At 35.7% G+C, this 14,050-nt stretch overlaps 1 protein-coding gene across 1 annotated transcript in view; it reads right to left on the minus strand.

Moving 5' to 3' along the window:
* Positions 1-14,050, minus strand: part of CNTN5 (contactin 5) — a 195,976-nt gene that overhangs the window by 159,098 nt on the left and 22,828 nt on the right. The window contains exon 3 of the mRNA XM_026073782.1: positions 11,320-11,523. Coding sequence (XP_025929567.1) covers positions 11,320-11,523 — 204 coding nt within the window. The remainder of the gene's footprint in view (positions 1-11,319; positions 11,524-14,050) is intronic.

The following is a 14,050-nucleotide window of genomic DNA, read 5'->3' on the forward strand; positions in this document are numbered from 1 at the left end:
TTTTCTTTGTATTTTCTATCAAAATGCTTGATACAGAAGTCAGACTGTCTGTGGCTCCTTGGATGCTTCTGGGAACTTTTTTTTTTTTTTTTAAATTAAAAAAAAAAGGCATTGTGTTTCTACCTGCTATTCCTCTAGGACTGAGGTCAGGCTAAGGGATATGGTACATATCCCAGTTCTTCTAGAACCGCTGYGTGAGTTTAGCCTTTGCAATTTGTTAGTATTTATAAAATCAGTTTCTATTGGAAGTGCAATTATGGGAATTTCAGTCTTGTTAGGGGAGCCTGCCTAAGTTCCTCTGTAATGAACCCTGTTGATAATAATTCATTTAACTTTTATGATGAAGTCTTCTATTCCTTAGGTGTTCCTTTTAAACCTCTTATTTTGACTGTGCAGACTGTCTGAAAGGTTTAGGGATTTGATGAGTTTAAAAGTTTTTTTATGCCTTAGCATACAACTTTGTTACTGGAAACTGATTTTTTGAATTGTCATATACTATTAAACATTTGCCTTTTTAGCCCTGAAAAAATGCATCTCAAAGCATAATTAAATTATTCTTGCCTCTCAAATTGTACAGTGCTTATGAACACATCTGATAGACAAATTATCTTTTATTTTTAACTCACATTAATTCCCATTAGTAGATGCAATCCATAAAAATATCAAATGCTCGTTGCAAGTCAAGCCATCATTTTACATTCCTAATGAAATGCTGATCTGTTAATGGTTTGTACCATGTCCTGTTCTTCTGGGTTATTGTTATATTAGCAGGCGACATGCCTGTGGCAACTGGCAGAAAGATGTAGAAAAATTACCGAGCAATTGCTTGCTGTCTCTATGATACTGATGTTCCTTGTGAAAGAAATTAGGAAACAAAAGTCTATTATAGCAGAGGGACATTTTTCATCTTTATTATTTATTATCTTGGAGACCAAGGCGGCCACTACATTTGCATAGGCATCAAGGAAATTATCAAGGCCTTACCTTCTCTAGTCTTATTATAATTGCTTTGCCGTGACTACTGTACCTCCAGGCTCTTTATCTTTCCCAGTTTCTGTTTTGGCCACTATGAGTCAGTAATAGTAAAATAACCATCATGTGCATTCTCATCAATAATTTTATTCATTTGCATCAGGTGTTAAAAGAAACCTGAACTTTTAAGAAATATCTAGGCCTTGAGCTAGGTGCATTAGAATCAATCTCTCTCAAACTTATATGCATAACTCTCTTTCAGACATTTGGTTAAAGCCATAAAGAATTCCCTCAGTCATTTTTTATTTGCAGTTATTAAACATGAAATATAAAATTGATCAGCACAGAATAAAAACATAATATAAGATTTTGTAATGGATAACAAATCAGAGAGATCACATGGTCTAAGCACTCATGCTTCTTGCCTCATCTTTCCGTGAAAACACCTTCCTTTCGACAGTCTTCTACCTCCATGCTTCACAGAGGTGACCCCAGTGATCCAGTCTTCCTTAGACTAATTAATTAGTTTACAACACTCCCAACTTCATAAGCGGTGTCTTCTCAGCCATTTCAGCAGGGTGCAGATCTAGGAATGAAACTGCTGAACTTGCGGTTGGTTTGAAATGCACTGGCCCAAAATAAATCTAATTTATCAAATCATGAAAGCTTAATGGGGATAAAAAAGGGTTAAAAACCACTGTTTCCCTTTTGTTTAGGTAAATCTTATCCCTGACCTTTATTCTGAGACAAGTTATGGTACCTAGCATTTCCTAATCTCTGGGTCTCTACCCCGCTGGTGTGTATCAGAATGAGAGTCCTCTGTATTTCTGCCCAACCAGGGCCAGGTTGGACAGTATATTTACTGTTCATCCTTGCCAGGTGAAGTTAAACTGAGATGAGTCACTAATGACATGTCTATTATATCTCTGATTACTTTAAAAGGGACCATTTCAGATGACTGAACAATTCCCAGTACTAAGCACATTTTGACCTTGCTAAAATTAACAGCTTTTTAGTCACACGCAGGCAGAAATGGAGCATATTTACAGAAGAGATAATTCCCTATTCCCTCTTTCAGGTATGTTTTTACAGTTATGAAATTATCACAGAACAATTATAACATATTCTCCGACTCATGTAAGGATAAATCCAGGAAAAATCAAGTTTAATTTTAATAAGTGGTTTCATTTAACAAGTTGTTCCACTGACTTGGCTGTAGATCTGTGACTTGAGTTCAAATCTCAGCTACCCAAAGCATCCTAGGAACCTTCAGACACCCTGTTGTCTGCATTTTAGTTTTCCTTCATGAAACAGAGATAACACAATTCATTAAATCACAATAATGTGATCAACACTGACTGTGAGGTGCTCAAATACTACAGAGATAGATGTAATAGAACTGCAAACATTTACAGATACGGCTACAGCTAAAACTGTTTACATTACCCCCTCTGGGCTGCTTAACAGAAATGGAGAATGGAATGAAGTAGCAGGACTGCCATCTGAATGCCAGTCCTTTCTATGGGGAAGCACAACCGAACGAGCTACAGGCGGAATATCACTCATGACCACTTTGAGCAGGACTGCTCTGCCTCTTCCCTCTGTCTGCCAGACCACAACTTTTATAAGCTCAAGTGAAGTCTAGAAGAGTTGCGAGTCTGTCCACGCAAGAACATCTTTTTTGCCCACATGTGAAAATAAACAAGCTACTGAGAAATTGCTACCACAAAACAGACAAACAAGGCCTGTCCATACAGACCATCTTCTTCCTTCAGCTCTGTGGGCTGTGGAGGCCAATGTTTCTTTTCCCGTTAGTCTTCCAGATATTAACTAGCCTCTTAAATCTCTCAGAGAATAAGCTTTTGTGATGATTCCTTAAATCACCTCAGCTGAAATGATCTGGGTTTGTTTCAAACTGTTTGAATAATAGCTCTTTAACTCAGGTCATAAACTTATTTTGAATGGAATAGGTTACAGGGGATACTCTTGCATAAGGGGCTGATAAACTTTTAAGGCAGTTGCTAGAAAAGAACATACGATTCCTGGCTGAGCATCACTAGAATGTCGGGGAGAAAATGAAACCTAAAGACTGGCTATACTATATATCCAGGAGAAAAAATAGGCACAGATTTACACTTGCCATTATTTTATCAGCAAATGAGACAAATGTGTTATTAGAAATTTGTCCGAGATCTTCGGGCAAAGTCCCTGGTCTTGATCAGACAGTGTAGGAACGTTAAACTGGATCTTTTACAGGCTGAATAGATCACAAAATTATCTGCAATTCTTTTAAGTTTGGATGTGTCTGCCAATTTCTGGGAAACACTGAGGGGTGATGGCTTGTTCTGGTGTGTAATAACATTTTAATAATTTTGCAGGTCAGAAAATGTGTTTTTTGCCTCACTGGAATTATCATCTGTTGTGTGAATATTTATTCAAAAATAAGAAGACTTTGACAAAGAGACCAAGAAGAATATTACTGAATACAGCACAAGAAAAGAATAAACTCTTCTATAGTTTATAACTCAGGGCTAAGATGTTTATATATTTCTAAGCATGGAGGTATAAATGTAAAAGAAGGACACATTTAACCATAACGAATATGTCTAACTGACATTTAAATACAGTTAACTCTGCACACTTTAAAATTGATTTTTCCAGCCCATTTCAGTACTCCAGCAGTTAGTCTCTGAACTCTAAGTAGCCCTCACCTTTCAAGAAACAGGATTTCTGGCATGAAATACTTTCTAGTTATTTATAAAAGTGTCATACATACTCATGAGAGCTTTCCAGCTCTTTTAACCAAAACAGAGTACAACTAAGAGTACTTCATTTTCAAAGTGTAAGTGGGTATGTTATGACTGAAGCAAGGGAGACTGGCTCCAATCCCTAAGGACACAAAGGCAATGAGGTAAGCTCAGAATAAGCAATGAGAGGAGTAGTGGTATTTTCTCTAGTTCTTCAAATGAGAGTCCAAAATTTCTAATTTACAGTTTGAACTGGGGAGAWTTCTGTTTACATTTGTTTGAAAAATCATTTAGTGGCAATGATCAAGTTCGCTGGCTCTGCTTCCTACTGAGACAAGTCTTTATTGAGTCATATTCTAGACTTCACATTAGCAGATTTCTTACATATGTTTTAATTTATCGACTAAGCTCTTCTGCTAAAGTCAGCACATGTGGCATTGGAGCCAAACTTCATCTTCTAGACATTCAAAGATGAGGGTATCTGGCTGGCCTGTATACAACATTCTAGCACAAAGAAGTATATTTGTGCATATGTAGTTGTATGGGAACATAATAACCTCAGCATTCAAATTAACATTCATTAAGTATAAGGGTAATATTTCTGAGTAGCCATGCACATCAACAAAAACCAGGACTCCTTTATACCAGAACATATGCAGTCTTGCATAAGAGACCTAAGAATGTGAGTCAACAACAGTGCAAAGGAAGTCAAGAGGGCAAAGGGAGTTCCTTTTTTTTTTTTTTTTTTTTTTACAAGGAAGAAGATATTGTGCTGAAGTTGATGTAAGAAATCTTTGACAGACCTGCTTTTAAGCATCTCTGGACATTATTTATTTATAAGACCATTCCTTTTTTCCAATTGTCTACCGATCATCTAGGTGAGCCTTACAAAAGCTATTCAGAAACCTGTAAATACTATTAATCTAAATGTGTACTGAGAGGAGGACCTAATTTTCACAGGATTTCTAATTATTTTGCTGATTGTACATTCACAGTTCTTGAAAAACCTCATTTCTCCTACAATAAATGACATAAATGTTTGTACTTCAAATCTGACCTTAAGCTCCATTTTTCTTGAAATCCACACTATTCTTTTAAGGGACCAAAACAAAATATTTCTCCTGTTCAGGTACCAATAGTGTTAAAATGGTTGCAGCATGTGGAGAGGAAATTTTCATTTGGTTCTAATCAATTAGGACACAAGCTAGTGCTATTCCAATATTCATTGTTATCCAATTAACAGAAAAGATCTTACTAAATGGGAAATGCCTTTCAGTCGAAACTCCTCACATAACCAAGCAAATACAAGCATCCATTATTTCCTCAATAATAACGACCAAACTAACACTAGTGTTTCTCCTCCATTAGCAAGGGCTGTTGAAATGCCCATTATTTTTGAGCCAACAGAAACAAATCATCCTTGTTATAAGCTTACTACAGTCCTAACCCCAAGCTAAAGGCCTGTTCTTCACAATCAAATTATTTCACTACGCTGACAAGATCACCAAACTGACAAGCCATTCTTATGTGAACACTGTCATATCCCACCATTGCAAAGCAAGCAGTCACATGTGAATGTGTATCTAAGATCCTGGGACAGTAAGACATATAATGTAAGATATGACCATTCTTAACAATCTGAAGCCATTTGCAACTATAAAGATTATTTTTGTCATCACTTTGCACAAATCTTAATTAAGTTGCCATTAATTATAATATTACCAACACACTTCTGTCTGAAATTTTAATAGCTGCAGTTTCATGCAACATCATTCCAGATACTGAATTGATCTTAGAGAAATATTCTTTCTCCAGTTAGTTTATTTTATGCTTTTGACAGTATTCTATGTATGGATCTGTTAACTCTTTGTGTAAGTTTCAAAAATCATCAGAAGGATAAGTGAAACAAGAGAACATGGTTGCAAAAGAGAAAGAAAAGTGCAAAATGGTACGGGGAGGTATCTAGAATCTTAAATTACTTTAGCTAATTAAAAAGAGCAACAACTTCATTTCTGGCAGACAAAGTTCCTGCAAGCTAATGGGACAATTTAGGAGTAAAACTCCCTGAATGGGGTTATCTTAACAGAACTCTTAACTGAACTTTTTCCCACATCCCTCCTCAAATAATCCTGTGGGCTCAGCCCATTTATATTTTCAAAAGACATCCTAGGCTATTCTTGCTACACTTTCTTTAGACACAGTCTTTTGCAATTAGTGTATTTGAACTTTTGTGTGCATTTTGATAATGCACTTGAGCTGTGCTACAACCCCCACAAAATATTCTGCAAAGGGTTATTGAATGAATGCTTTTGGTAAGCTTCCTGCTCACTTCCAGATATTCACTGAGAGTTTTAGGTGTAAAGACCACTGGGCTGCCTGTAACAGATGGGAACTCAGAATGGAAAGAAACATTATTATTGGTGGAATAAACTCCACCCCCCCCCCAAACTGTCCGTATATGTATATGTATATGTCCTTGTTTTCCTGGTTTGTTAAAAGGATTACACTTTTTTTTTAATCCTAGGACATGCATCCTGTTGCTTTTGACAACCTTGCTGTGGGACCAAGGCACAAGAGCCAGAATGAAACAGAAAAAAAAAAGAAAAAAAAGAAAATGCCTTTCAGCCAATGTAGGGCATATTTTTATTAGAGAAAATGTAGAGATTGTGGGAAGTCTTTTATTTTCAAATGCATAATGACTCATCACTGAAATATCTCACTATAATTTTACAGGACAAACAATATGTTCAGTACAGGATTAAGGGCTGTCCAGGCACATTGCGATTTCAGCAACTTGCCCCTGGAGCAGGCGTTGCGAACTCTGGCGGTCTCTGTCAGACCATCAGCTGCATGTGCTGCCCGTGTCTGTCTACCACGAGAAATCAAACTGGCTTTTACACAGACAACATGGATCTGCTTGAAAAAACCCAAGTGGGCTTCTTTCAAGTTCTAGTCCCATCTTGGAATGTCATGAGGAGTTCCAGCAGTTTCCAGTTAGTCTTGCATAGTTGTATGGATTGGCATTCTCAGAACGTGAGAAATGTGGCTGGATATTTATAAGTTAATGATCTTGCAATATAACACATAAGAAAGAAGCAGCCTACAAGGCCAGAATATCCAAACTACCTAACAGGATTAAGTCACAGCTGGGTAAGTGTTTTCAACTCCCATTACAATGCAGACATATTTTGTGTCTTCTAGAATTTAGTCCCATATGAACAAATGCATCAGAAGACAAAACCAGGAATGCAAGTAGAAAAAAAAATCTGTGCATTTTTGGAAAAGGAAAAATGATAGGTTCATAAAAAGGTCAATCTTTAGGCAAAACTTTTTGATGCTAATTATCAGTTAATTAACAAATACCAGCATTCTTAATGGAAACAAGTAGCCTATGTCTGTGAAACTGTTAGGTTTGCTCTATTCCATTAATTTATATTTATTATTTATTAACTCTGTACCCGGTTCTGGTCTTTTAAATGTTTATTTTCTGCCATTGGGGAAATTGTTATTACTTGTTCCAAATTTATCGTGATGTTGGGAAACAAGTATTTCCAATATATCCCAAAGGTAAACCTGAGCAAGTACATACAGAACACATTCCTGTAAAGTAGGAATAAACATCCTTAATACTTTGATATCCATACTACCTATGACTACCTAATACTATTAATCGCATGAAGAGTCTCATCAAAATCTATAGAATTAGGGCAGACAAAATTCAATTCACAGAACTATAATGACATTGAAAAAAAATTATGAAGGCCTGGCTCTGCATTCAGTTACATAAGAATATATGTGGTCAGATACAGTGACTTCAGTTGAGTTAGTTTAGATTTGCTCTAACAAAACACACCTCTGGTGTCTGGAATGCTACAGGTTTTCTATGTTCTGGAAATTTCACTGCAGCAAAAGAACTGGGCACTAGCAACACAAAGATAAAATGAAGAACAACTTAATTCTCTCCTGTAATAACGTTGACGTTAACATCYTTTTAAGAAAAGTAAAAACAAGATAAAAAAGGAAGAGAAACTGGAATGAAAATGTGTGGACTTGAAATAACTGCCTTATGCTATCAAACATCAAATGTTTTATACTCCCTAGGTTTCTATTTCCTAAATTTGTGGAGGCTTTCTGTTGTTTTTATTAGTCAAGACGCTTTATTGCTCCCAATCAGCATCCAAGCTTGGAAAGATCCATTTTAACAACCCTTTTTATTATTTGTAAACAGTTGTTAAATAATTCCTCAAAGTTTCTAATGCATTATAAAGGCAGTTAATGAAATGGTGCATATTTTTTTTCTGATAAAACTTTTTATCTCCTCAGATAGAATTCTAAAGTATTTTTATAACCCAGTTTGAGTGAAATTGAATTGTATGAAATGACTGATTGTCAAGGACATCTGAACAAATGATGTATTCATTTTATTCAGAATCCATTGAAGGACTTCTTGATGTTTTTATTTAATTTGCTTCATATCAAGAAGCTAAGTTCCCCTTTGAGACCCATCACTAAAGAAATAAAAGATTAATAAAAGGCAAGGAAATTCCTACATTCTTGTAGGGTTTGATAGAAAGCCTTGATATTACTTTGCTTCTTCCTCATAGATAAATACAGAGCGATGTTCTCATAGGAGTGTTTTGTCACAAGCTATCCAGTCCCCTGGGAATAGCTACTGTCTTACACCCCCGCCCTCAAAAAAAAAAAAAAAAAAAACACAAAAAAAGCAAAAAACCACCTCACACACACAGGAACAATGATAAATATATCAAGTAGGAGACTTTCGAAGTAATGTATACATATGTCCAATGAATAGAAAATACATTTTTTTTTCTTTATATATTTCTATTTGTAAAAGCTGTTTAAAAGTACAAGTTCTTTCCATTGTTTCCAATAAATGTGTTGACTGTGTGTGATAAATGCTGGCTGGTATGCCAAGCACTAGAAGTCAGGAAGCTGTATGATTTGGGGACTTAAGTGAATGTTTGAAAAGCAATTTGAAGTGATTCRATTAATTTTATAATGCAAATGCTTAACAAAATGTAAGCCATATTCAAAATCACTAGCCACATAGTGGTAAGTCAATTTTTAGGTACAGAGATGTTTGTTCTAATGCCATCCTAAATTTCTCATGTGCTTATGATAGTTCACCCTCAGCTCTCTCTGTTTTCACAAATTATTATTTTCTTTAACTGTAATGARCACCTTTTCTTCAGCAGCTATATTGTCCCATACTCTGGAGTATAATGTATATATATATATTTAAAATTCTACCATCAGCCTTTACTATTTGTCACCGAGCAAGGGAATATAACCTAAAGCAACCTGTATCAAAAAGGAAAAGAGCAATATTATTAATTGTCTATTTTACTTGCAATTCTAGATAGATTTTAAAAGGCACATATTATTGCATTCTGTGGAGAAGGTGAGAAGGTAGGTATCCTAAATAATGGGACCTGGTGGCTAAATCATAGAATTTTCCTTAATATTTTTTTCAAGGTAGGTTTATGGAGACTGCAAGGTTAGGTGGAAAGGTCTGGGGTTGCACTGGGAAGCTTGCTCAGTCATACAGGAAAGCAAGCAATTTACTAGAGAGTACCAAAGAACTCCATTTTAATAAGGGGGCTTTTCAAAAATCTCAATACATAAAAATTAAGGCATTCATGCCTGGTAGAAATGCATGCACGTGTAAAAAGGAATTGAGAAATTGTTCAGGAGCAGTCCATCTATGTGCAAATGTCTCCCCCTTATTCCAGCACTGTTTAGAAGGTTGGATTATCACAGTTGTATGACAGCCAGTCATGAAGCACAGACTTGCCTGAGGCTGGTATACTACCCACTTGACATTTAGGAAAATCTGCACAGTTTTCCTTCACAGATTTCAGCTCTTAGCTTTTGTTGTAGATTGTTGCCTTTATCCTTATTTGCTCTCTCCACTTCTGATATTGTAATAAGTGTGCCTATACACTACTAGTACATTATGCATAATTAATCATCTGTTGAATTTCTGCATACACTTGGAACCCAACAAAACCATGAAAAACTATGTTATAAAGGAACAATAGTGTAAGATATGAATAATAAATATGACATAATAAAATTCTATCTTCTCTTGCCAGAGTTTCAACTGATTAAAAAGATAGTCACTATTTTTTCATTCTCAAAGGACTAATATTGAAAAGATCAGTGTTTCTTTTTTTGTTAACTCAATAAAACCAAACATCTAAAACTCAGTAATTAGCATAGGTACTAAACAAGGATGAATAAAATAGGAAATGATACAGTAAAACATGCAGCTTTTTGTTGCAGAGGACTCTGTGCAGACATGTAAAGTTTCAACCCAGTTATCATGAATAAAGATTAACTTAATTCCATTCTAATCTGTGAACACAGTTTTTACTTAGTCTGTTAAACCAAGTTATCTCTATTAAACCCAATCTTTGCAGTGCTACTACAGCACAGGGATAGTCTCAGTGCTAGAAAAAGTATGAGTAAGACAAAAGCCTTAGACACTCTCTCTCTCTAACTTATACAAGTATGAATTCACATATGCTGAATTGTTGAAACGTATTTCTGAAGAGCTAGAAAGCATCCTTAAATGTGGAATATCTTGGAAAAAGGAAAATATAGGTAATTTTAATAAAATAAATACAAATCTTTTGTCTACAAAAGAGCCAATAGCACTGTTGCCTCTACAGGCAACTATTCTAACAGTTTCAGATACATATCATTTATACTGAAATATGGTACTGCTCCGTAAGACATATTATTGAAAGATGTTTTCTTTTGATTTTTGGAAATGCCTCAGAAACTCTAGTTCCTAAGCCACTTTTCAAAAATAAGATTTAGGTATTTATTTCCCCCAAAATTGTTGCAGATACATACCCTGATGAAATTCAAAAGCACTTAGATAACTATCTATCATCGTAATCAAATCACTGTGGTGTTCGTAGGTGGTGCTCAATCAGGACACTGAATTAGAGCATAGAAGTATTAGAAGTTTTTAGTATAGCAACGGGGAAAGTTACAAGCATTTAGGGAATCTATTCAGTTGTCTAACCATGTGTCTTGTGTCATCGGAGATGCCCAAGGGCATACCTCTGGGCCCCCAGCTGCTGGTCTGTAAGGGCACAGGTCTCCTTTATGTCCTGTGTCATATTTGCCAGTCCCCTGTGGATGTCTCAGATGCCTGAGGGCTTCTCATGTGCCACTAGCTGCCTGTGCTTATGCAACTGAGCTGACCCCTAAAGAGCTAGACGTTACTGAGAAAGCAGATTTGCTTCTCTCTATATCAGTGTTGATACACCAGAATAGCAAAAAGGAGTAACTGTTCTAAACAAAATTTTTCAGGAAGTGTCAGATTACACCTCAAATTTTGCAAGTCTAAATATTCTCACAAATGATAAATGTTTTAAAAGAATCTGTCTCCGTGGACACTTTTCCATTGCTGATTGCTGCAGTAAATGCATGCATATATTTAAAAATGATAAAATCATGGTTCTTAAATTAGCTGAAGTTTGTAAAATAGCTTAACTGTCACCCAGTATTTTTGACTTAGCATTTTTTTGTTCTATTTGGTAACCCAAAATAATGCCTTGCTTACCATCATTTCTCAGTGTCAAAGGTGTAGGAGGACTCAAAACTCTGGCATTTGTCACTGTGTTTTTTACCAAGCATATGTAGCTGCCAACATCAGATGTTTGCACCTTGGAGATGTAGAGATTGCCTGTCTCTTGAGAGATGAAACGTCTGCTATCTTCTGCCACAAAAGATGGGAATTCATTAAATACCCAACTATAGATGATCTCTGAAAGAAAACAGAAAAATAAAAGAAAGCAATTATAGAAAAAATGTTGTGTATTGTTAACGGATACACTCAGTCTATTTTCAGTAAATTGATATAAATAATCCAGAAAAATCAAAAGTTAAAGTCTTTTAAACTTTTTGTTTGTTTGCTCTAGAACTGAAGAAGAGGACTTTTTCTTTCCTTGGGATTTTGGAGATGGCATAGGCACTGAGCCCACACATTCCCCGGAGGACAGAATTTGTTCAAGAAAATTACTTAAATTATTCAACAGACTCAGAAATCATCCTCAAAATGTTATATAATTTTCTTTTCTTATCCTTTGAGTTAAGCCAGAAATAATATACAAAACACTAATTTCTCTACGTGTTCAACTTTTCAGTGAATGTGATGCTTCCTATAGAGCTAGCGATGACTTTTTCATGTGTGTGGATAAACAGTTTTATTCTGAACATCTGTCTTTTTTTCAAATCAACAGATTCCAGGAGTTGTTCAACCCACCTCCAAGATGCAGACTGCTTCACTAGCACAGTAAGTTCCGAGCTTTTAGACACTAATTGGTTGAGTGACTATTATCAGCTTCAGCAGTAATATGAAGATAGCAGTCTCCCACATAGTAGTCTGGTTCTCTCATACACTTATTCTCGTTATACTAACAATGTCTTCTTGACAGAAAGTTAGCTGGAGAAGAAAAGGATCAAAGGGGTGAGAGGAAATGCCTCAAACTTTCAAATTTTCTGAGTGCCTTGCTTCTAATGATAGGAGAGGGACTGGTACAGTTGTTCATGGTACCAGAAGTGTGAAATACATTAAAAACCTAACTAAATATATGCCACTGCCAGGTATGCAGTTTGACTCTAAGTTTTTCCAATTAGTTGGTTCTTTCTGTTCTTATGCTGTATCGTTCCCTGACATAGGGTGGTCAGAAAGGAATGGAAAACCATGCTGACCAGTTTCTCAACCAATGTAAACCAACAGTGCAAGCAGCCATGTAAAGGAAAAGGATGATTTGGATTAATTTTGAAGAAACCCAATCTAGTTTTGAAGTCAGATGAAAATTTTCACACAAAAAAACATAGTAAAAAATGCTGTGTTAAAGGACTAAACGTATTTAGCAGACAGTATGAGAAAACTTTTCCAAACAGACAGTTAAGTTGCACACATTGGCTTTTTGCTTAAAGTCCTTTTTCAGATTTAGTTGTAATTCTGAGTGGTTACACAGGACCCTAAGGTATTCAGGGCTCACAAAGAGCACTCAGAATGCTTGAAATTTCCTTCCTCTTCTGTTATGTTTCAGGCAAAATACTAAATAGTCCAAAATAATTCTCGCTGAAAATTTCTTTGCCACATTTTGCTACGATGTCTTATCTGGCAGAAATGATTCATGACAGCATAAAATGATATAAAGTGATGATGAACATACAAGTTCAAGTAAAATGCATAGGTTTTAATTAAGACACCTGTTACCAATTCAAATGAAAAGCAATCAGTCTCACTAATTGCTTTAGCTTAGAAGTAATTCAACCCAAATATAAAGCAGTCATCACTGTGGGTTCATTGACAGTTCAAGTAGAAAAGAATTTACTCAATCAGTACCCTAAAATACATCTAATTAATTATTAATTTATTAATTAGAACTACTGCTAAAAAATGGATTTCAGGCAATAAATTTTTGTGACTTTGAGAAAATGGAATACTTGGTCTTAGCTGGTGCTGACTCAGGAGGGATATTGTCATTTTGTCACCTGCCAAATAATTTTTGCTGTCAAAAACAGAGTAATGGATGAATGGGTAGTGAGAAGAAAGTCATATGATGTCTGCCAAATCTTTATCCAAAACTCAAACTATTTATACTATTAAACTGCAATCTATGTTTTCACTTGTGCATACCTACAGCTTCTGTGCTTCTGCCAAGAGCCCAAACTCCAAAATATAAATAGAAATGCTAACAACTTAGCTCCTGAACACTGTTAGCGCATTGACATTAAAGGTATTACTTACACTTTTCATTTATAAAAATAAAACTTTGGGAATACACTTTCAAAGACCTGAAGACTTTGGACAGGGCTTGGGAGGCACCTGAATGCTCATTTGAACTGATCTGGAATTCTGAACCCTTTATTTGCAGGTGAGAAGCCCCTTATGCACTTTATGAAGTTCCTCTTCTATTAGACCTGCACAAGGAATTCAGCAGACTCTAAAATATAATTTTAAATGTTATGTCTATACAGTCTGCATAGACTTCAGTGGAAATATACTGGTCTCATGGAAACTGTGAAATTCCCACTGCCTGCTTTGCAGAACAATCAGAAACAACCACAGCTGGCTTGGGATCTGGGGACCCAACAGTTTTCAGCTGACAGAAATAGATGGATGATCTTGCGGAAGTGATTTTACAAAAGTGTGTTAAGGGAACCACTGCAATAATGGGAAAATAGCTGTACTTGACACTGATCCATTGTACAAATCTCTCAGATTTCTAAATTTGTAGCCCTGGTAGAGGATGAAACACTAGCTGGTTTTCATATTC

The sequence above is a fragment of the Apteryx rowi genome, unplaced genomic scaffold, assembly GCF_003343035.1.
Source record: "Apteryx rowi isolate R43461 unplaced genomic scaffold, aptRow1 scaffold_378, whole genome shotgun sequence".
NCBI classification, from domain to species: domain Eukaryota; kingdom Metazoa; phylum Chordata; class Aves; order Apterygiformes; family Apterygidae; genus Apteryx; species Apteryx rowi.